The sequence below is a fragment of the Poecilia latipinna genome, unplaced genomic scaffold, assembly GCF_001443285.1.
Source record: "Poecilia latipinna isolate Pla-1442-1.1 unplaced genomic scaffold, P_latipinna-1.0 Scaffold1101, whole genome shotgun sequence".
Lineage (NCBI taxonomy): Eukaryota > Metazoa > Chordata > Actinopteri > Cyprinodontiformes > Poeciliidae > Poecilia > Poecilia latipinna.
This window is the reverse complement of record NW_015113717.1, coordinates 160593-184672: the sequence shown is the minus strand read 5'-3', so window position 1 is coordinate 184672 and position 24080 is coordinate 160593. Positions and strand designations below refer to the sequence as shown.

General features: G+C 38.2%; 1 protein-coding gene across 2 annotated transcripts; it reads left to right on the top strand.

Annotated features, from left to right (window-relative positions):
• The first annotated feature begins 685 nt into the window (after window positions 1-685).
• On the top strand, window positions 686-23775 carry pinx1 (PIN2 (TERF1) interacting telomerase inhibitor 1). Of its 2 annotated transcripts, none has more exons than XM_015052321.1 (7): window positions 686-760; window positions 1642-1751; window positions 2042-2134; window positions 2367-2448; window positions 3579-3668; window positions 9001-9083; window positions 22699-23775. In XM_015052321.1, the coding sequence occupies exons 2-7, from the start codon at window positions 1719-1721 to the stop codon at window positions 23317-23319; spliced, it is 1002 nt and encodes a 333-aa protein (XP_014907807.1). In that variant the 5' UTR covers window positions 686-760; window positions 1642-1718; the 3' UTR covers window positions 23320-23775. The 2 variants fall into 2 exon arrangements, with proteins under 2 accessions (XP_014907807.1, XP_014907806.1); XM_015052320.1 differs by lacking the exon at window positions 686-760 and adding an exon at window positions 817-902.
• Window positions 23776-24080: the final 305 nt, after the last annotated feature.

The window sequence follows — 24080 nt, the reverse complement described above, 5'->3', positions numbered from 1 at the left end:
AAAAGATTTTGTTGCAAAAAGAAAATTATAGCAGTGCAACGTCTTTTGTGAAGCTGGTGATTTTTTATTTTATTTTATTTTGGAGTTGTTGATAAAAAAAAAAAATATATATTTTACCATAAAAGTGTAAAAAAAAAAAAAACACACAAAAACATAAAACAAACAAAAAACGATTTATCTAAACAGTTTTCTGTCTGAATTCTGATATTAATTTATTTCATAAGATGTTGTTCATACTTCATTCTATCACCTGTCTACCCAGCCCTAACAAATCCTCACACCATGATGCTACTGCCATATTTTGATACAAGGGTGACGTGATGAGGATGCAATGTTAGTTTTCTGTTACACATAGTGATTTGTACACTTTAAAAAGTTACATTTTGGTCTTATCTGACACCTTATACACTGTACCATTGCATTAAGCCTCTCCATGTCTGCTGAATGCTATTTCCTAGTGTTCTGCGAGAAACATCTGAGGCCTTCACAGATTAATTGCATTATACTGAGTGTAAATAACAGAGTAGAACAGTTTATCTTCTCTGTTTTATTATTTAGCGGATTTCTTTTGTGTGAAACCAAGCACAAGTAGGTCGCATGCTGTTATAGCTTCTAGCCGGGAGCGCCCTCTGCTGGTAAGTGTTGATACAAATGAAACAGGAAAACAATCAACAGCCTTTTTGAATACTTTGAAAAATGAACTAAGTTGAATAACCTACCGGATTTGATCTCTTGGTTCCCTCATGTATCTTTGAAAAAGGTAATTATTTACCCGTTACATACTTACGGTGTCTTCAGGCACCGTAAGCATGTAACGGGAAAACATTGTCTTCAGGCATATTTCTGGGATCCTTCCTTTGCGTCATCTGTTAAAGGACCCAGGATGTCCATGCTCGCTGAGCGTGCGTATATTTCTCCCAATTTTGATACATTAATTTTTTCTTTGTTTTTATGCTATCCTTTATTCCTTCTGTCGCTTCCGAAACCATTTCCACTCTTGTATAAATTGTTGGTCAGAAAATATTCAGTTTTTCTTCGAAAAGTACTCCAGTTAGCATTAGCATTTTACAGTCGGTGATTTAAACGTGTATGCTACTGTACTCTGCCTCTCAGTTTAGTAACGTTTCAACAGACTATTTACTCTACTAAGCAACAGTCTGTCTTTTAATATTAAACTATGACAGCCCAGTAAGGCGTTTTAACTGCTGCCTTTAGGTCTTATTATCGGCTTGTTGACAAACACCTGTTATTTTTATTAAGCTGTATCGTTGAATAAAATCATTGCCATTATTAGTACAATCCCTGGCTAAAAACATTGAAGCAAAACACACTTACAGGATGTTGAGTCCCACTTAAGACATAAAACTGTTTGATTGGATAGATGGAGATTACATGTAAATCACAAAATGAATGGTTAGTGTTACAGTTTTAAGAAGCACTTCTATAAATGCCACAGGGCATTTGACTCAGTGCAGCTGCGCTCTAACATAATTAAAACGTGATGCTTCACGACAGGGTTAACTTCAGCCTGTGTGCACCACACTGTGCATACACTTATCTGAGGAAGCTTGTTCTCATCTTTCATGCAAGCTCTTGTTGGCGGACTGTTGTGTAATCACATTGCTGCTGCTCCCTGTTCAGCCCGCAAGAAACAGAAGTGGTCTGTAGACCCTAGGAACAGCGCCTGGAGCAATGATGACAGCAAATTTGGCCAGAAAATGCTGGAGCAAATGGGCTGGTCCAAAGGCAAAGTGAGTGAGGTTTCTTCACATGGAATATGTAAAACAATTAAATGTGCACTTTTGTGTTTGGGATGGGTTTTGTACAGGAAAATACTTTTATCATAGACCAAAAGTTAAAATGCTGTTTATTTCTTGATATAAAGCTCAAAGTCTTGACTTAATTGTAGTTTCAGGTTTATTATAATGAAGTTGTATTGTTGTCTCACAGCTTTCAATGTAATTGTAAAGACATATATGCTAAGTTTGTGCAATTAGGAACATTTACTAGTATTTTCTCTTTTTTTTGTCATCCTTCTCAGGGACTGGGGAGGAGTGAGCAGGGATCAACGGATCACATAAAAGTAAAAGTTAAAAACAACAAACATGGGCTCGGAGCAAATGCCAGCCATGAGGTCAGTTCTAGTAGAAATAAAAATGACAAAAATTTGCATGTACTAAGCATTTGTTTTTTTAAATCAGAAAATGTATTAATTCTAGGGCTAGAAAGGACAACAGTTTCTTTTAAATGTAACGTTGCATTATGTCTTGACCCTGCTCAAATAAAAACTATTAATCTTTTCATGTAAGTTCAAAGAAGTATGAAGCTCAAGAATCAATTGATCTGTGCTTCTTTTTTTTTCTCAGGATAACTGGATTGCTCACCAGGATGAATTCAATGAGCTTCTGGCTCAGCTGAACGACCACCATGGTCAAAACACAAGTAACGGTAAGTGTGGTTTCAACTTTCTACTGCATTGAGTGGTTTGCAGCTACGTATGCGAGAATGCAACAGGGAATGTTACTCAGATTGAAAGGGGTTTACACTACTGATTTAAAATGTGGCTTCTGTGCAACATATACTGTACTGATGTGCTTAGATTTAGCAGATATTGTCAAATGTGCTTTTTTGTATGGCTGTAAATCTGATCAAAATGTTCCTGTTTTAGGGAGGTCGACTAAAACTATTTCTGTTTGGTAAATTCCTGGCTTTTTACTTCTTATCTGATGTCTCAAGTATGTCCATATAACGTTCTTTGCTTTTGAAGTTATCTGTTGTTTAAAGTCCAGCACTTCCTGCTGTCATGAAACCACATGTTAAGTCCCATAAAACGATCATCTTTATCCCCTGAATGCAAAGTTTAATATGGCTTCTGTTGCCTTTGGAGTAATGTCTTCATCCTTGCTGAGTGGCCTTTCAGCCTATGTTAGTACAAGGCTAATTAATGAAACTCTTTCCAGCTTTCAGCCATAATTTTCTCAATGTGTTTTGCTCTTTTTCCTGGCTTTGATGCCCACATTTCACACTGAAACACATTCACATTCATTCAGAATCCTTTCTGAATGGCATGGTGGCTTGATATTTCCAAGGTTTTTATGCTCAAATATAGTTGCCAGCATCTGGAACGTTTACTCACTCAAGGCTAAATCATCACCCAGGCTTTCAGAAATTGTTTAAAGGCAAGATAATATTTCTTTGTGTAAACATCTGAATGTGAAGAAATAAAAAAAAAATAAATAAATAAATAAACACATAATTCTGGTGCTCAGCAAATTAAAATAATTTTGGTAATCCTATTTAACTTAATTTAATCTGATTTACTGTCATACACTAGGGTATAATTTAAGTTGTGCATACAGGACCTTAGATGCATCTTTAGTAGCTTTTTAAACAGCAGAGGGTGCTACACAGCAACATTTTATAAAGTTCAAGGATTTATGTCCTCACTCATCATGTTTTCAACATTAGTAGCACTATGCTAGAAATCAGACAGATATAAAATAACTTCTCACTTGTTGATTTATTCATTTTGTAGTGGGTTGATTTGCATAACATAGTTTTTGTTTTGATATCTGTAGAAGTTCCTCCAGATGAGATGAAGAGCTTCAGTCTGGAAGAAAAATCAAAGACTTCTAAAAAGAGGGTTCATTACACAAAATTCACAAAAGGTGAGTATCTTCCTTTTAACCAGCTGTGTTTTTCCAACTTTAAACAGTTTTAACTCGTCTTAACCAATCTGTATCTGAAAGCCACACTCTGACATTCCTTCTTACATATTTAAAGCAAGACTTCATACCAGTAGCTGATTCGGAATGGTGCTGCTGCTTTCATGGTTTTTTGCCAGAGCCCCCCTGCAGTGTACACTTGACCTCTTATTAAAACTTATGCTGTCGTCTCAGACCACAGACGCTGATCAGAGTCCGGTCGGTATCTGCTGGGTCAGTTGACCCAGTGAGTGCTTTGGGAGGTTATTTATAGGCCTTCCCACTCCTTTCATTACCCTTTACACGTCAGGAAGTTAAGATTTGCTGGTCAAGGTCGGTACACTGATAGACTCGCAGAACGATGTGTGTTCAGAACCACTTGAAGGTAAAGCAGAAAACTATCAGATTAAGCTGCATAGTATCATGTTTACATGATTGATTAGTGGAATTTGCATGGTAAATAATGACCTAGAGTCCATCATACACTTTACACTTTGAATGGGGGCATTTAGAGTTACATCAACGATCTGCCATCCTAAAACGAAAAAATATAACAATTTTTATTTTTTTTTGTCTTTGGACTTACTTACTTGCACTACTTAAAATGTTTTTAATCGTGTACTATATATAATAGTGAGTCACTGAGTTCAAATCTGCCTCATCAGATCTGAACACTTGACAAAACAAACATCTCAGTTTTTGCTTCACCTGGAAGAACCTTTAATATTTTACGTCATTCAAAAGCAACTTCCTGTTTCCTGTTTGGAGCATCTGGTATCTGCATTTACTCCCCCCCAGCAGAAACAGCACTCCTCTGACCCATTAGATGACCCTGCCTGATAGGACCTGGCCTCTGTCTCTCCCCCACTCTCAGCTTGTTTTTATGTTGCGAGTGTGAAGCAAGTCAGAAAAAGGTGCACACTTGAGCATGACGATCTGACTGTTTTAATGTGCTTGTTTCTTTAATTTCTTCCAACATTTATATTCTGCTGCCATTTTTTAATTGCGAAGTTTTAGCCAGGTTAAGCTCATTCTGACTCACAATTGTATCATTACCTAATGTGACTTGGGGTGAGTATGTTTCTCTTTGCCAACTCCAGGTGCATTCATGGCAGCGTCTAACTAATATTTCTAATTATCATTCATGAAGCATAATGCATACATTGTTCTGCTTCTGCATGTCCACTCACTATTCATTTTTGGATAATTGCTTTCAGGGCCAACTGAGATGATTGGAAAATGTTATTCCAACAAATTTAAAGACTTGGCCTGTCACACCTTATATTACATAATTGCTCGATCATTTTTATGTGAACTAAGCAGATTCATGTTACATGATTTCAGTAGTTTTTATTCACCTCTATAAAAATATTAGGGACACTTACAACTTAAGGCCTGTTGTTTGATATGTTTTTTAGCTGCGTTAAAAAAATGCTGTGTGATGGTCACTAATAGTTCACACAATAGAGAACTTGTGTTTAGATGTGAAATTATTTAGTTGAACAGTCAACTTTCACAGTTCATTTTTTTATCTTGGGTTTAAGCCAGACAAGGATAAAAATACAAACTTTGAATGTAAATTATAAAATGTATTAAAATGTACAGGTGCACAATACATTGAAATACAATTATAACAGTTCTAGTACAGTTGCAATATTTGGTTGGCTAGTATATTCAATGTTCCCAGAATAGTTTGCTTATTCATCTTTGAATGGTATTCCAACCAGATTTATGACTACAGTTGTATGAATCAAGCACCAGGCATGTAGATTATTTTACAGACATTTGTAAATAATGGGTTGCGGTCAGGATCTCAGTAATGACCTGGATTGTATAATAGGATGCAACCTGTGCATTAATACCAGTAGTGCAATTTTTTGCCATTTAAAATTTCATTTTGCACTTGTAGTTCCATTTTTTTTAAAGTGGCAGCAAATGACAATGTCAACAAATTGGCCACAAAACGACGGGCCAGGTTACAAAAGAGGGGAATAGAAGTTGCTGCTTGCACAGACCTGACCTCAGCCTGATGAAACAAGTTTTCAAGATTGCAGCCTTTTAGCCAGGCTCTCTAGCCTGGGCTCACACAAGAAATACTGGCCAAATATCTCCTTAAACAAATTCCTAAAACTTATGGAAAGCTTTCCCAGAATAATTGAAGTTGCTATAACTTCAAAGATGGCTGATATCAGACCATAGACCACATGGATTAAGATTTGGATGTCACTCAAATTCACATATGTATGAAAGCAGGCGAGTAAGTAAAGCATGTATCTTAGGTTTCCTGCCTTATTAGCCAAGTGTCCACATCCAACACAAACTTTCGTGACTAAGATACTGAAGCTCTCAGAGAGGTAGAGCAGGTATTGTTGTGATGGCAATTAACGAGGAAAGTGTTGAGCAGAAATTGAGGGGCAAATTTTTCTTTTGTGTTCACCATTAGAGATTTGTATTTAAGTAGCCTGTTTTATGTAGAAAAACTAACAAATGAACTGAAGTTGGGTAGTGCTCACAAGGAAATGTGAAAGGGGGATTGATCCCTGGTTTTCCATCTTTGCAAGGGCTTTAGCGCTTACTCCTTTGTGCCATCAAATAATTTCTCATGCATGAGGTGATCCAATCTCCTTTTTTTTTTCAAGCAATGTTTTTGTCGTTTGGAGAAGTACTTTTGTTCTTTTTTTAGTGATGACTCTAAGGAACAGATTAGGAGTTACTGCATGCAGGAATGTTTACACTGCCAATCAGCCATTTAAGGCGTCGACAGATTTGGCACCAGTCTTAATAATTTAACTGTCATTTACAATGTGACACTGTCCATTGTCAGAAAGGGCTGAATTCTTTCCAAGCAACAAGAAAGTCTCAAAGATTAGATTGGAAATTTGAGCGCTTACTTCTTAGACCATATGTGTTGTCAATAAGAGGTCATATTTGTGTTCCCCTAGGTATCAGCCACAGTAAAAATAAAAAAAATAATAATTATCTCCCTAAGTGGAGGTGGACTGCCACTATAGTTGCCAGTAGCAATTTGTAATCACCTAAAGAGAGCTGCAGGGTAACATGTAATCCGCCACGCCTCTTTGCATGCTTCTACAGACCTCTCCAACGCCAACTCCCCTTTCTGTGAGGTTGTTGCCAAGCAAAGGCTTGCTAATAGATTTACTGTTGTTAAGCTTGTTATATGAGTGGCTGGTAAGGTCAGGTAATACTCTGATAGTTTTTGATTGTAAAAGAGGTCAGCCAGTTTAGTAGATGATGCTATAAATTCATGTTGCATCATGACTTGTTAGTTTATAACTTTCAGTTAAAATGTTGTAGCTCAAGTAGCAGTAGGCTTCCTTCCTCTCCCTCTCAGTTCAGGCCCTCTGTTTACTGTCCTGCTTATTTTTTCTATTGATATCTCGTTTATGGTGGTTCGCTCTTTGCCAACTCTGAGGATTGATGGCCTTTGTTTGCGGGGAAAGGCACCGAAATCTCCACTGCTTTGGTCCAGGCTCCACAGCATAAACCAGTAACCCAGTTTTAATTGCTGCCTCCATCTATCACTTGTCAGGACAGCCAGGGTGGTTGATGCAGAATTTAACTACTGTTCTTTATCCCCCCTCTCTGTGTGGTGGCTTCATTGCTGCTTTTGGGTTTTTAAAGAGTATCCTTTTTTGTTGTTTTTAACAGATCTTGACTATTTAAAAATCACACAAAAAATGTATTGTTTTTTTATTATTGTAGAGATACTTGGCAATAAATATTATGCTTTTTAAAAGTCTGTTTATTTCCATTTAAATTACGCCACATTGCAAGGAAAATGAATTTGTGGGTTGAACAGTGTGTTAAGTTTAGTATGTGGGTTGCCCCCATGAAAAACGTGCCAAGTTTCTTTCTTTCTTTTTTTTTTTTTTGCAAATAACAAACATCATCTTCCCGACTGGAAAAACAGGCTTTTGCCATCATCGTTGGTAGTGCAGAGATTTCAAGATGACATTCAGCAGCTAGTGTCCAACCCACATCTCCACTCTTTGGAAACAGACCAAGATGTCAATGCAAATAAATACAGTTTGAAAGTAGAGAGACTGAAAACTGCCAGCAATCCTGACCTCAACCCCACTGAATTGGCTGGGTTGAAAAGATCCTGAGGAATAGGATGCCATCCCACAGCATTGTGTAACCAAGTTGGTTACCAGGAGGTGCTAGGCTGTTGTGGTTGTATGGGGTACTACTAAGGTCCCTGTTTATTACATAAATGAATTGTTAATTGCCAATAAGTCTTGGTTCTTCAAACTTTAATAATCCAAGCTAATAAACACGACCACATTACAAACAGTTGCTGACTAAGCTGTTGGCAGGAAAGACTGGATAGTTTATTGTGGCCAGATAGTCAACTCTGTTGATGCATTTTCCTTACAGATGTGAGATCATTTGCAAAGAAATAAACTTCCTTCGCAACAAGAAGCATGCTTGCAACAGAGAAATAGGTTAAAACTAAGTTCTTTATAAGTTTAGTACAACAAAACTAAGAGCTGTTTCAGAAAATGGGACTATGTTTACTTTAGTCTTGGCACTCAGTAATTTGATGTCAGATTTGCATTTCAGTTAGTGCATTGTAAATCTTGTTTGACCAGTTATTTGATCTGATGATTTCTGCCATTTTAAACAACTCTTTGCCCGTTCACCTGAAAACCAGGAAATGTATACGTGTGCTCCCTTTTCCAAGCAGTGAGAAAATCAGATCCAGTACAATTTTTACGTCTGACCCAAGTCCAGTAGGTGACAAACACCAAATGACCTCCATCCCATTTGTTTTAGTTTTCAGCATACTTTCTTGGTTTTTACCTCTTAAGTGTGCCCTGTGCTGTGACTTTCAAAGTCAAAAGCAGGGGAGATAGGGTCTTAAAAGCAATAAATAACCAAATGTTATCAGAGTCCCGCTGAAGGAAGAGGATGCAGCTGTTTGAACAGGACCCAGGATCGAGACAGACGACTGCATGCTTCAGGAGCCTTTGAGGCCCAGTCTTGAGAACGGGAATCCGGAGACTTGGCGGACCTTGTCGTCAGTTTATTTTTCTTTGCTGTTTTATCCCTGCTGCATAATTGGACCTTGCACAACTCCTCTTTTCTTTACCCAGCTACCACATCTTAAGCACACACACACACACACACACACACACACACACACACACACACAAAGTGTGTCAGATGTTCTTTAGTCTTTTCAATCTGTTGGTTTGTTTTTGATATATCAAATAAAATTTGCTAATAAATGCTGATGTTGAGTCCAACGTTTTACTTTCTTGTTTTACTTTAGGCAAGGACTTATCTTCCCGTAGTGAAACAGACCTTAACTGCATCTTTGGGAAGAGGACCAAGTCTACCAAAGACCAAGAACAGGTAAGCTATTGAGCTTTGTTGTGTGAGTAAGTAGAAAAACTTTTATTTTTTGGCTGAACTCAGGATTTCTTGCTTCAAATATCATTGAGCATTTCTCAAAGTCTTCTCAGTTAATGTTACTAATTAATTACTTTGCTTATGCTGAAAAAAAAAAAAACCTGTCATCTGAACAGAGCAGGCTGATCCATGATCTTTCTAAGCCTAATCAAAGTCAGGACTCAGGAGGAAGACAGCATACCTCTAGCCAGGTGGCTCAGGCTTATCAGTCTCAGTAATTGCTGGTGACCATCAGTTGTGATGTCCTCAACATTTACTCTGGTACAGTGTGATCCCTGAGGTTTTGCAGGTCCCAGCTCCCGACCTGCCTCTGGCTGAAGATTAGCCATGTCGCAGCGAACAGCTTTAACGCTGCCAAAGGGCCACTGATGGTGGCAAGAGCACTTAAATCCAGTTAAGAGATTTTCACTCTTACCTCTTCGTCCCCTCCTTCACACTCCCCCCCTTTTCTACTTCTGTCTCAGACCATCACATCAGGTGGTTCTGCCTGCCAGAAGGGTTTATTAAAGTAAAAACCCAAATTGTGTTGAGGTTTGCAAAAATCTAAAGTGATGATGCTTACAAAAAGTTCTTTTTTTGCTCTTGCCATCAGTGGTTGGCCCCTTCAGAGGTCACTTTGCCATTTGACGCTAAGGTAATAGTCTAATGGTTTTGAAACTTACAAGGTCAGGCGGGTCCAGCTTTCAGTTTATTTACCTTTGTAAATAAAAACAAAAAAATGCATGAGATCTTCCTGTAGATAACTTGCAGGAGTTATGATACATTTTAGGCTTATATTTGCTTTCATAAATTCACATTACCTAATTTACAGATGGACCATGATAAATTAGGTTTCTAAAAAGTTAATGTATTGGTAAAAGGTAATAAAAGGTAAAACCTGTAGGTTCATTTACACACACATATTTTACGTGTTTCTCCTAGCTTTTATGATTATTTAGTCGCTAAAGATAACCCAGATTTTTGATTTTCTAAAAAGTAGATTACATGGGAACAATAGACAATTATTTTCAATATAGACGTCTTTTTATATACTAGCCTACAACGTCCTGTCATGTATGGATTCCACACCCTAAACCAGCAACACAGTTTTAATTGCTTCCTCCATCTATCACTTGTCAGGACAGCCACAGTTTTTGATGCAGACTTTAACTACAATTCTTCTTCCCCCCTCTCTGTGTGGAGAGAAGCAATTATTCCATTACAGAAACTGCTAAAACCTGCATTTATTATATTTAAAATATTAACTATTTTTTTTTAATTATTCTTACTCATGTTACTAAGAGCTATTGTGGGTAAATTACCAATATCTGTGTCTTTGGATGGAATAGTTTTTAAAACAGCTTTATAATGAGAACACACACAAGATAAAACTTTACTTTGCAGCCAGAGGAATTAAAACTAACAATTATTGCGCCACTTTTACATTTGTATTTTATGGTGAAATAAGCATTTTCATCCATTGTGTTGTAATGAATTAATATATTTTCATGTCACAAACCAGTTTTGCTTCCCCAAGTTTAATCGACCCAGTACAGAAAGCCAGTCAGACGGTGAAATACCTACCTTTTGGACAGCAATACACAAAAAAAAAACCTTTTAATGGATTCCTTTGTTTATTTCAAGCACTGGGCTTGAAGAAATTGGCATCTTGAAAATCCATAAATTGTACACAAAAACCCTTCCTCTATTCCCCTGCAGGTGCTCTGCCATAACATGACAATAGGAGATGCTCCCTGGCTGATTAACATTGGAAATGCAAGCAATACACACCATCAGTTTTTCCCCTAATCGTTTGGTTATGGGTTCTTATTTTTCAGCCAGGTGGGACACCATTGACCACATTGAAAGCACCAGCAACAATTACAATGGTTTCCCACGAGCCCTGTGTTAAAGCCCAGCAACATCTGAGGTTGCAGGGAATAAATAAGAACTGTGATTGACCAATCAGGATCTAGGCGTTTTGCCTGATATCCTATGAATCTGTCTGTGACACTGGAATGAACCTTTGTCTCACACTCGTCTTAAATCAGACATTTGACATGTTACACAGTGTCTATATTGAATAATTTCACTGCTCCAAAACTTTATACCGATACAGATATGGGAGTTTTGGTGTGTTTGATTACGGTATTACACAAATGTCCATCTTGATGAAGCTCGTCTGAAGCTTCATGGACTTCTCCAGGCTTGCCCTTTTCCCCCTCATGAATCTTCCACCTCTTCAACCACCACCCACGGCTGTCTCTCCAGCATCCCTTCCACCAGTCCCCCCCACAGCGGGTGTTTTCCTTCCTCCACAGTGATGTTTCCTGCTCGTCCCTTATCGCTGTGCGCAACGCTCCACGAAACAGACAAGTGCACGCACACACTCGACACGCAGGTTTCTGTTCATCAAAGGCAACACTGGATATGAGAGCATGCAAACATTTTTTGTGTAGCTGCTGTCGCTTAACAATTATGGCATTACACCACACCTGAATTACTATCTGAAATTAATAATTAACCTTTGAGCCATTCAACTAAATACACTTTGACTGGTTGATGCTTTAACCCTGACACCAAATATGTGAGGGGTAAAGTTGTGGAGCTATGTCTCAAACTTTGAACATCTTTTTGGAACACAGTCTGAACAGTTATCCAAAAATAGTGTGGCACAACCACTGACCTACCAAGAATCCTAAACAGACACTAATCAGGGAAACCCATGATAACTCTAGAAGATCTGCAAATCTTTTAAGAGTACAGTGATAGAGTGAAGGAAAGAAAACATGTTTTTAGAGTATATATATATATATACTCCAGTTAATTATTTATTTACAAAATTAGCTGACAGTTATTTAATTATTAATATGATTAATTGTTTCAGCCCTATTATGGTCAAATGAGTCTATGTCAAATGTACTGGCAGAGGTGCAATTTAATGTTTTGGATTCAAGCATGTTTGCTTGAATCTCGGTCAAGATTTCAAAGAAGAGCTGAAAATATATTTTCATACAATCTCCCTGAGTTTGAAATATAAGTCTGTAGTTTACAAAGCTGTTGGAGACATACTCCAAAAGACCAAAAGGTGATTTTTATTATTTAAAAACATTTCATTTATCGTCTTCCTTTCACTTCAGAATATTACATCAATTAGGTTGATCACAAAAATCCAATGATATGCATTAGAATTTGTGGTTATGATCTAATCTAAAACGAAATGTAAAATAAAAAAAGGAAAGGGGGGGGGGGGGGGGGGGGAAAGGGGGAATACTTTTGCATTCCACTGCAAAATGGATGAGTTACTTTCCCAAAAAAATTAGATTTTAAGTATTTTTATCATACTTATTTATTGTAGACATTCAGCTTTGTTTTACTGGGGGAAAGCTATTTGCCATATACAAGTGACTAACTTAGCAAGATAAATCACAGGCCACCGTTTCACCCACAGCTTCTCTTTTTATTGTCTAGCCACCTAAAAATGTAAGGTTGCAGTCATTATTTACGATGTGGGTTGGGGTATAGCACCTGTCCATCTACCTGGCTCTCTGTTATCCATCATCTATCCTATACACACGAACCTCTTCCGTCTCCTGCCTCCTCTTGAGCTCCTCAACACAATTACTCACCACATGACAAATGACAGGCTCTCACTGCCGAGATATCAAAAAGCCCTGGCCATTTTTAAATGCAGGGACATTGGCACCCCCGTGCTCCCCGCGCTTATCGGCGGGCGAGCAGTGCCCCTGGCTGTCCTGCTCTCCTCCTTCCCCCTTTCTCCACCACCCCTGCTCTTCGTGCCCTCCTCAGGGGGTTTAGTTAAGGGAGCCACATGGAGGGCCAGCCCAGCTTGATTTATCTCCCTCGCCCCTCTGCCCAGCCACTCAGGCAGTCCGAAAGAGCCGACGAGGCTCCAACGGGCCTGGGCTCGAAAGCCCGGCATTAGCTGAAATAAACCATTCTGCCGCCCAGTGAAAAATGTCCTCTGATTGGCTAATTAATCAGTCAAAGGGGAGCGACGCGGCTTGTGGCTTGAGGGACCCAAGCGGGCGACCGCAGAGGGCCCGCTGATAAATAGACTCCCCGCCGATTCATACATCAACAAAAGTTAGTCATTTTTTATAGGCGCCAGCTCAGATGAAAGGTGGAAACAAGCTGGAGTTTTATTTTTTTTCACCTACATTTCATTCTTTTTATTTATTTTTTTGTTTTTTTGCAAGGAAGATTCAAAAAATAAAAGCTTATAGGGTTTTCATTCAAATGACCTGCTTTTGTAATTGTGATTTTAATTTAATATTTAGAAGAAAATGAAGAAAATCTTTATTTTCCACTTTTCAAATAACTCCAATTGTCCACTTGTCTTAATTAACCATCATTCATTTTTATTTTAATTTGATTTCAGTAAGGGCACATCCACAGTTTTAGCCTTTTGTCGGTTGCTTATTCTGTTTGACTTCAGCAAAACGTTAGAGGTGCTCCAACATTCACCCATTTATTATTTCTCTACTCCCTTGGTGTCAGAAAAGAAAAATGGTTCAGCTTAAATTGGTACCAGCCTTGTTTTGACGTTTGAACCTCCAGTCAGACGGTGGGTATGCTGCGCCCTGCTCTTGGGTCAGTGTGACCCCTGCGGCCTCTCCCACTCCCACTCTTGCTCAGGCACAAAGAACGGGGGGATCAGGCCTCATCGGGTGGCACCTGTTGCAAGCGTTGGCTGCCCACGCGTCGTCCACATGAAGGATAGCCCGTCGGCATGGGCTCCCCCGATACCGCCGTGTTAAGGAATATGGAGCAGGGGCGACACGGGTTGAGCATTTGGCAGACGCATCACAGAAGGCGCCAGGGAGCCGATGGGCGGAGTAAAGCTGTGGAAGTTTGCTGACAGTGCAGAAGCAAAATCTAATTTTTGCTACATAAATTGTCTCCAACCATACCACAGGTGACAAAGGTGGCAATTGAGGAAGTGTTTTTGATAATTAAATGTCAGAATGTCAAGAAAGTGTCATTTATTTTTAAGATCAGTCTAAGAAATTTGTGTCTAATTGTCAAGTTTGTAACTTGACAATTAGACAATTAGTTTATAACATTTCTTATTTATTCCAGACTGTATCCAAAAGTAATAACAATCATGAACAATGAACACATGGTGAAAACACACCCAAGACTCCAGGATAAGTCAGTCATGCACAGTCTGAAAGATGTTGTTGGCTGAAGCATTAGCTTATAAATTTCAAACCTTCTCCAAGTCATCTGCATATCTTATAGTAACAGGGAAATATTCATAATTAGGCCCTTTGAAAAATAATGTCACCAACTAAACTGGTGTTATCCAATCTGTGCCACACTTATCCAATGTGTGAGGCACTCATCATGAGTGATGAGCCCCATATCAAGTTTGTTCCCTACCAAAATTCAGCAAAGGTGTTCAAAACGGATGGTCACATCTTTTAGGCTGACATTTTAGCTGATAGTCTCAACACTAAGTATTAATATTTAATTGCATTCTAATTTAAATTTATGCCAACCCTTCATTCTCCTAACAAATGAATGTTTGGGGCAGTCAATTATTAAATTTGGCGGCGTTTTTTTTTCTCCTAAGAAAAATTACATATATCTTATTATTTTTGATGAAAATAAATTATTTTCCAGACTTTGATAATGGAAAACAATAGATCTTAACATTTTTTGCCTTTCTTTTAAGGAGGCAGAACTGTTGAGACTTTTTTTTAAATTATACTACTTTGTTCATTCCATTAAGAAAATATTTCTAGATATGAAGAAAGAAGAAAGGCTAATTTTATCCCTTTAGACAACAATGCTGATCTGATGAAAGGGCCCGACGGTGTAAACGTGCGTCGCTGCAGTGTGGTGGTTGCTATTTGAATGCGCTCATACAGGGAGCTGCACTTACTTAGTTCACAGATAGCATCTAATTGCCGCGACCAAAAGCGATCCCAGTCTTGATCGTGTTTGTTGACAGACCCTTTTACTTTTACCGCTGAAAATACCAAGACCTGCCAAGAAAAACCCCTCCTCCTGTAAAATAAGCGCAGCACACAGTTGCCATTTACCTCCGTGGCAGTTCTGTGGGCTGCTCCCTGCTGGCAGTGCCAGCTCGCTGACACTTAGAAATTAGTGCTGGACTGAAACAAATAAACAAACAAAAAAAAAAAGAAAATGAGGTGTCTGTCTCATAGTTACAAGCCTATGCCACAATATGAGAACTGGATAATTACCTCCTAGTGAAGCTAACCGCCCAGACATTTCAGACCCTCTCGGCTGTTTACAGTCAGACCACCATTTAATCACTGACTCCAAAATCTAATGAATCACAGCTGAGAGAAATAATCACAGCCTCTTCCCTCCCTGGGGTCGGAGTGAGGAACCCTGGTGTTCATGAAGGCCCATTGTCAGCGAGTGTTTGCAGTGTTGAACAAGCTGCATGCATAATGTTGTCTTCATTTGTTATTTATGATTAACGTTCCCTCAGTGGGAAATGCAATTTTTCAACCCCTATTTATGTTTAAACTCCACACAGTGTCTGCTTTTAGCAAAGTTTATGATGTGTGGTATATGATGGGCTTATATGCTTCATTTGTTTCCTTTAAATTTGCGATTGGTAAACCTAATTTACAAAGAAAGGAGAAAAAAGATTGGAATTAGTTTAAAGGTGTAGACTTGCATGTTGAACTGAGGCATTCACTTATTTGGATTAAGGCTTCCACCTGTTTTTCTGTCCACCCACGTCATGCCGATGAACGATGGGCTGCCGGACTTGTGCGCTCATCAGGGAGAGACAGCTGGCTAATCAGGCCCTGATCCATAGACCTCGAGTATCACCAAATTTATTATTGTGGCAGGACAATGAGGGCAACTCTCATGCAATTACCCACCCAGCCAATATCGGTGAGAAATTATTGAAAAAATATAGCAAGCAATGCAAAGAGGCAGTTTTTCAGGAGATAAAAGGCCATGTGCTGGACAATCAAAGTCTAATTAACAAGATTAAAAAGGTGAGTTGTTGAAATGGTTTTTGGTTAAATTTACGTGTTTCAGATTGGAGGAACTTTAATACAAGTAAACTCTCGAATCTTGTGTTACAGTACAAAATAACACAAGTAAATGCAAGCTGCTACTTTTTATGGAGTCAACTATTAATCTTTCTCTCCACATGTTTCATATTTTACTTGCTGTTGAATTAGACTGGAGCTAACTATTCTGCCTTACATCTCATTCAATTGTTGAATTTGTTTGTAGACATTAATTCAATGTTTTGGTCTACTAAAAGTATTTAGTTAGGCTTACACAAATGGAAAGAATCGAGATGAGAACTAATGAATGCAAAAAGTTTGCATCCTGTAAGTTACATTTCATTTGGTTTCTTTCGTTGGATATATCTTTTTGATGTAGATCAAGACACTACAGATCTTAGCCTTAGTTTTTATTAAAAGCATTGATGCTTCTTTATATGTAAAGAACTTAAATTGCCTTGCTGCTGAAATGTGCCATACAAATAAACTTGCCTTACCTGCATACAATAAGCTTGAACGTATTGGCAGGCACCACCTGTATCTTACAACATTAGCCACCAATCAGGCGAAGCTGGGTTGTTGCTTGGGACAGAGTTTTTGTTCCACTTCTTATGCTGCTGATGTATGTGTTGCCTTTGATTTATTTATTTATTTATTTTTGTAACATCTTTTCAAAAATATGCTTAATTGCCTTTTTTTTTCTTAAATGTTCAGCTTTTGGAACTGGAAAATGTTTTTCCCATGTGCAAAATAAACATAGATAGTAATTTTTATCTTAGAAAGGTATGAAATGTGTCTTTTTGGTTTAAGGCATAGACATATTGCTAAAAACTGACATTGCAATTTTTTCCTAACCCCGTGATGCATAAGAACAATACAGGGAATTTTGACAGATGACTTGTATATCAGTATAAGTTATGGCGATTAATTGTTGACAATTAACCACGACTTATCTGACCTCTTTTTTTCCCCCTGAATGTCACAAATATGGTTTTTGTTTGTATTTGGAAGTTATTATTAGTGCTGCACCACAGAAACTCTTATGACTACCAGTTGCCATATATGCCTATGTTACTCTTTCACATCTGTCCTTCTGTCACTCTGTGATCTTCAGCATTTTGAACATCATTGGCGTCCAGTGTGAGAATGCACTGCTGTGAGGCTGTCCAGCTGACTAAATATTACATTGGCACAAAAAAAGCAGGTTCATGACAGAGATTATCACTATGTTGTGATATGAACACAGCACAAGCTGATTTTGATTTATATTGTTCAAAATCAGTCCTATTCTTTATTAGAGGCTTCATGTTTGGAACAAAAAGATTTTTTTTCAAAAGCCCTACTTCTACCTTTAGAACTTGTGTGAAACTGGCAATGCAAAACAGTTTGGATTTAGTAAAACCACTGAAGAACAAGCATTTTACCTCAATGTAAAAGCAATGGAAGGTTACCCACAAATATTGAATTTATTTTTGTTTTGTAGGATCATTGATCTATTTCGCTACCAATTAAGCTCTTTTGGTAAAAACTGTATTAAGTCTAAAATACTTAAAAAATGTTAATACCCGTCTTCATTTCAAAGCATTCTTGCTCAGCTTTTTATTTTAAATATGTCAGGTGATATTATGCATCCTTACTCGGCTACATTGCATACATTGCACTCTTTTTGCTGTAATAACGTTGAAATCAATGGCATACAAGGTAACAGATCTTGTATTGTAAAAACAAAAAAAAATGCTGGCTTAGATTTTTGCACTCTTTAGCCCACAATCAGCGAAAAGTAGGATTGCTTCCTTTGCAAAAAAAAAAAAAAAAACCCAGGTTATTAGAAATAAATTTAATAATATTGTAGGATTTTTTATTTATTTATTTATTCTAGGACTCACTGGAAAGAAAAGTTTCTCATGCACTAAAGTGAACCACCTTCTTCATTTTTCCTGGCTTGATTGACTTCCCCTCTGAATATATTGGCCATTCTATTTTGGCACCTTGGCACATTCTTTGCCATTGGCTTTCCATTGGTTACATTAGCGGGGAAGAGATTGAACTGGAGTGTCTTGAAGGAGGCGTCCTGTTGAATGTCTTCCCAACCTCTCCTTTTCTTCGGGACCCTCTGTGGACCCCTCCCTGTGTTCCCTGCCCAACCCTATCCCCCGCCAGGGGAGTGAGTGGATCAGGAAGGGCCCGATAGCCAGCCAGACCGCTCCTCTGCTGAAGGAGCCTTATCTCAGAGCTGCACACAGTGCATTGAGCGCATCCTTTTCCTGGGGTTCTGCGTCTGGGTGGAGAGAAGTAGATGGTGTGGGAGGAGAAGTACACACGGCTTGATAAGAGGTGTGTTCTCCAACCCTCTGCTACTCAACTCTGCCATTTTTGCCATTCTTCCTAAATTTAGCAAGAAGCTGGACAGACTTTTGCAAAGTTAATAAAATATAAGACATTTAAAATTGTGTATTTTCACAAAACAATACAGAACATGAAGAAAACCTCTATTCTCATAATGCATTCACAAGTGCTTTTTTTCTGCAACAGCTTAGTCAAATTAGCTTGTATGCTTAAAGTTGTCAGCTTCATTTTTTTTAACCTTAGAAGATGAAGATAGAATCAAAGTTCCAGATCAAAATATCAATTCACAGCAACCCATGGATAATTTCTCTCCATTTGTTTTTTTGGCTTGAAATGACTAGACAGTAACCATTGCTGTGATTTTTGTTATAAATGTTTTAATATTTTTTAAAAGATCAAAAACATGTTTTCAATATTTATTTATCTACTATGTTTAACCCACTTGGAATTGATGAAGTTATCAGGTTTTTATATTATTTTTCGACTTAAATATTCAGTTGAATTAAAATATACAGTTTGTCATTCATTTCATTGAGTTTATGTCTATAAACATTTTTAATGCCCATAGGTTCAAAACCCAGTCTTTTGGTTGTAGGTATGAAAAGTGTTGACATCTTGAATACATTTTCTCTAGATGTATAAACTCTAGCAATTCTTACCTTTAGCCATGATGATATGCATTTTTACTCTCTTATGTCATGTTTTCCGTCACCCCAAATGCTCTGCTTCAGCTGGAGAATAATCTGCAGAGTCAAATATGCATAATTTATTTAGGTATTACATTAAGTATTAACATATTTCACATAAACCATGACAAAATTTTATTCAAATAATTTTGAGCAGTTTTCTTTTTATTTAAAAAAGTATAAGAATTTGTGCAGATTTCAGATTAATATGCTGCTTTTTCCCCCCACATCTGTTAATGTAACTGCAACTTTGAAAGGATGTGCATAGGTCAGTACGGCTGTCCAAATTTGATTTGTCTACTAAAGTGAGTACTTGGATTAGTAACAAGTAGTGGGTCAGGTACGTGGAAAAAATACATATAGAATCTGTATGTGTGTGACTTCCCTGTTTAATTCCCCTTAAATGGTGCCACAGTCGTTAGGAAAATACACAGTGGGTTGAGTTGAGTAGATTGGTTGCGTTGCGCCTCTAAAGACCTTGCTAAATCATTTCTGCCAATACCAAAAAACTCTGGTGATGAAAAGGCTGACCTTTCAAGATGTCAACACTTGCTCCCCACAGGAAGGGGTTTATCAGAGACTACCTCCACAATTTGGCAATTGAGAGGATGGAGTGATCTGCTTGCAGTCCTTACCTAAGACTCATGTGGGATCAGCCTTGGTATGTTGTTCATGCCAAAGTGACCAGCACAACCACGTCAGTGGATTTGTGGTAAATGCTGGTTGAAGAATGGCTTGCAATCCCCAACCAATGTGTGAGGATGAGGAAGAGCTGCCAGGCAGTTCTGGCGGAGTGTGATTTTTCCATGCATCATAGATACAATGAATAAGTTGTTAAATTTCTTTTAAATTCTTCAAACCTCAGTTATGCAATCCATTCAACAGCACTAAACGGGAGTCGATACCTAAATAAGGCATTTGTAGAGAAGTTTTTAATGAGGACAACCCACAAAATCACTATTGCTTAAACCACAAATAAATTTGAGAAATGGAAAATATTTTTACTTTCCAGCAGTCTGAGATCTGTTGGCAAGAAGCATTGTTACTACATAGCAGAAGCACATCAAACACCAATTTCCATACTCTTTATGATACTTTTGTTTTAAAAATACAAGCTAGAAACACAAATGAGTCTGGTAATGCTTTCTGTTTGCTGGATACAAGACTATGACATTGCAAAGGATTATATGACTAACAAGTTTGAGCGAAAGACACAACTGAAAATGGAGAAACCCCTCTAACGTTGCTGCCAAGTACTTTCCTATTACCCTGTCACCCCCAATAGTTCATGCTAAAAAAAAAAAAATCTCCAGGGCTGCCAGTAATGCTGACTGGATCAGTATGTTTACATTCACTCTGTGTGTGTTTGTCCAGCCTGTGCACAGCACTTCTACCTGCTGTCGTATCAGAGTCTAATGGAATCCCCAGGCAGTGAAGGAAGAACCACGCACCAAGCTCAAGCCACCTTTCCCTGATGATGATGTTTCTCTCAGTCACTCTCCCCTCTTTCTTCCCTTTGCTCATTCAGCCTGTCCCTCTCCTGAGAGTAATTTCACAGGCAGCTCTAAAGTGGCCCCCAGCCATCTTCCCAAATCCCAGTTACATGCTGTTTGGCGCTGTCAGCTCTAAGCCTCATCTTCACTCTCCCAAGCAGAGAGGACGCCATTGTGCAGTAACTGGGAGTATAGATTTTTAGTGGGAAGCTGGAAAGTTTTGTTTAATGGCACCTCACCTGAAGGGCTTTATATTCCCCTTGTTAGAAGTTGTGGTTATATCTGGACAAGGTCCTAGATGGTGGAAAACTTTCTTTAGCTTTCGTGTTGGGTTCACCTACATTAGAAACCACTTTTTTTCTGTTTTTAAGGTCTGCACTCTCACTGAAGTTATTGGGAACTATTAATCTTGTTGATAATTATAAGCTTTCTTGGATTTATTTGAGAAGCATTCTGGACAAATCATTATTTATATCTTCATTACATTACAATTTTTTGATGAAGGGACTTAACAAGAGAGCTTCATGTACATCTCTCAACTTGGCTCTGCATTTGACTGTAGATTTGCATAACTTTAGCCATCATGTCTATCTCTAACTGTAATTGAACATAAAGGCTTTAAAACCAAACAATGATACGTTGGCATACAACTCAGTGTTTTCAGTTAATCTGTGTGGTGTGAAAAATGCCATGCACTTCACCATCTTAGCAGCGGCCGCATTGTTTAGTGCGACTCTCCAGAGGAGCTTCTGTATTCTTCACGACAAATCATTATGCATTGAGTAGACCATTAGGAAAATGAAGACAAATGGGTGATAGGGGCGAGGTGACAAATTGTACATGCTGTGGAGGTAAAATCTGGACCACGTTGTGCCTAACAGTTTTAAAATAGGCCCCGTTTAATGCCGAACCTAAAGGCTGCAGCGAGGATTTATAATCGGACTCAGTTTTCTCCTAAATATAGAACAGAAGATCACTGCATGCTATGTGTGTATAAATTCATAAAAACTAAACAGCTTACAGTATTTTTGCTGTGCTGTTTTTTTTTATTATTTATTTTTTTTACATCTGAAATAAATGCAACAATCGTTGATCCCTTTAACACAGATGTTTATGGTCATAAAGTACATAACCATACATTTGGGGTCACCATTTAGTTTGTCCTGAAAACTAAATTTCGATCCCACAACTTTATGCCAATGATTTAGTATGAAGAAGTTAAAAGTTAAAAAGATGGCTAAGAATGTAAAAACAGATCCAATCATGTAAAACTTCAACAGAGTTCATGCCTCCAGCAAGCAATCCTTTCTCAATAAGAGTCTAGACCTTTTGTCTGAAGCAAAGCATAGAACAAGGCACTGGTTTTTCCCAGTCTAGGTTGTAAAAAGCCTTTTGCAACTTTATTCAGAGGAACCACACTTTTACACTGAAAAATACTCTGAATTATTTTATTTTGTTAACTAAGTAACTTCTCTTTTGATGCATGTGCCCTCTTAGGAAAATTAAGTCGAATTTAAAATTCTGAAACATTTCTGTGGAATGAGGGATGACTTTCCTAAGAATGTTCACATGTTGGATTAGGTTGATTGCCAGCCCCGGTTTTCGTCTCTTTTCTTGCTCTGGTGGTAAGCCAACACAAACAGCAGATCTGGTTTCATTTTAATTTGACAGTCACAGTTCAGCTACAACTTGTATCTCTATAACAGCTCCTCACCACTAAATATGGAGCTGTTACAGAGGGACGACAGCTTGGAGCTGACTGCGAACAAACCCAGCTGGATGTCAGGAACGATGAAAAAATAAAAAATGTGACTCTTTTGTTAACTGTGCTTATTTTAAGGTTCTAACACCTATTGTTGCTTCAACATCCTTCTTTGGGTTTGTCTCTCACTTTACATCTTTGGAGTAATCTTAGTGTGATGATTGACAATCACTTAAGCTCCTTTGTTCAAAATGGTGTACCAGGTCTGGATGTGCAGATTCTCTAAATAACTCTCTTCTTATTTGTGTCTTTGTGGTGTAGGGGAGGAGCAGGAGCGAGTCTCCAGTCGAATCAGAGGAAAGTGGGACTAAGGCTTCTTCTGAACTTGATACTGAGTCAATAACCAAGACTGTGACAAGTTCTCTGAGCATGCAGGAGTATTTTGCGCAGCGCATGGCACAGTTGAAGAAGCCTCGTGGCTCTGAAGGTTCAGCATCTTCTGTCAAAGCGGAGACTACCGAAACATCAAGCCCCACTGAGGAGCTCAGTCCAGTCCGTAGCAGCAACAATGATGCTGAAAAGCCCAAGAAAAATAAGAACAAAAAGCTAAAAGAGGAGCTAGTGGATGTAGAAGAGAAGTGCAGTGTCCCAATCGTACTAGAAGAAAAAGAAAACGAGGAGAAAGCGTGTTCAAGAAAGAAAAAGAAGAGGAAGACTGCAGAAATCATTGATGAAAATGAAAACTCTAGCTCTGCCTGTGTTGCGGAGATGAACTGTGAAAGACCAAGTCTCTCCAAGAAGAAAAAACCTAAACACATAGAGAAGCAGCTTATAAATGTTCATGAGGGCGAGGAGGCCCACGATGGAGCAAAGGAGTGTGAGGAGGAACTGGTTACTAAAAAATCCAAGAAGAAGAAAAGGAAGAGAGAAAATCAAGACTAAGGTGGAGTTTAGGTTTTGGTTAAATTTGTCCACCTTCCAAAAATGTTTTACTTCACTTGTACACTTGTCCTAATTCCCACCTTTTTAAATATATTTGTGACCAAATGAAATCTCTAGCACATGAACAACAAATGAATAAACTGTTAAGGCACATTAACATGAGATGTTTAGCATCTGGCTTAAATGAGCTCTTCCTGAAACTTGTATCTCCTCATTAAATATGATTCAGGGGGGAAAGAAGCTGTTTTCACATTTATTCTTTTACTATTTGCATGCATTATTATTTATGTACAAAACTCCATATTCTCCATGTCTCGCAGTTTATCACTTGTTTCAAAAACTGAAAGGAAAGTGGTGAGCAATGTGATACATCTGATGCTTTGGCATGATGCGCCTTTTAAAACGAGCCATTCTTTGAAATGTCGAAATTTTTCTAAATAAATATGGTCACACACATTTTGACTCTGCTTGTATTTTATGGCCTGAAATTAGATACATTTATGAATAGCATGACTCCTGTAGAAAGAGAAAACAATATCCCATTGTGGAAGTTGAAAGCATAAGTTTATAAACTGTAGGGATCACGTTAAAAAAAATCAATGGAAGTACTCGGGTGTGTATTTTGTCACAGATGATTTGGCTGACGGTCACCATTCACCTTAAAGATGTGACGCAGGATATTCCGGTTGGTTTGACTTCACAAACTCAGACAAACCCGCCTTGTTCCAACTCCTGTGTGGGATGAGGAAAAGAAGATGCCG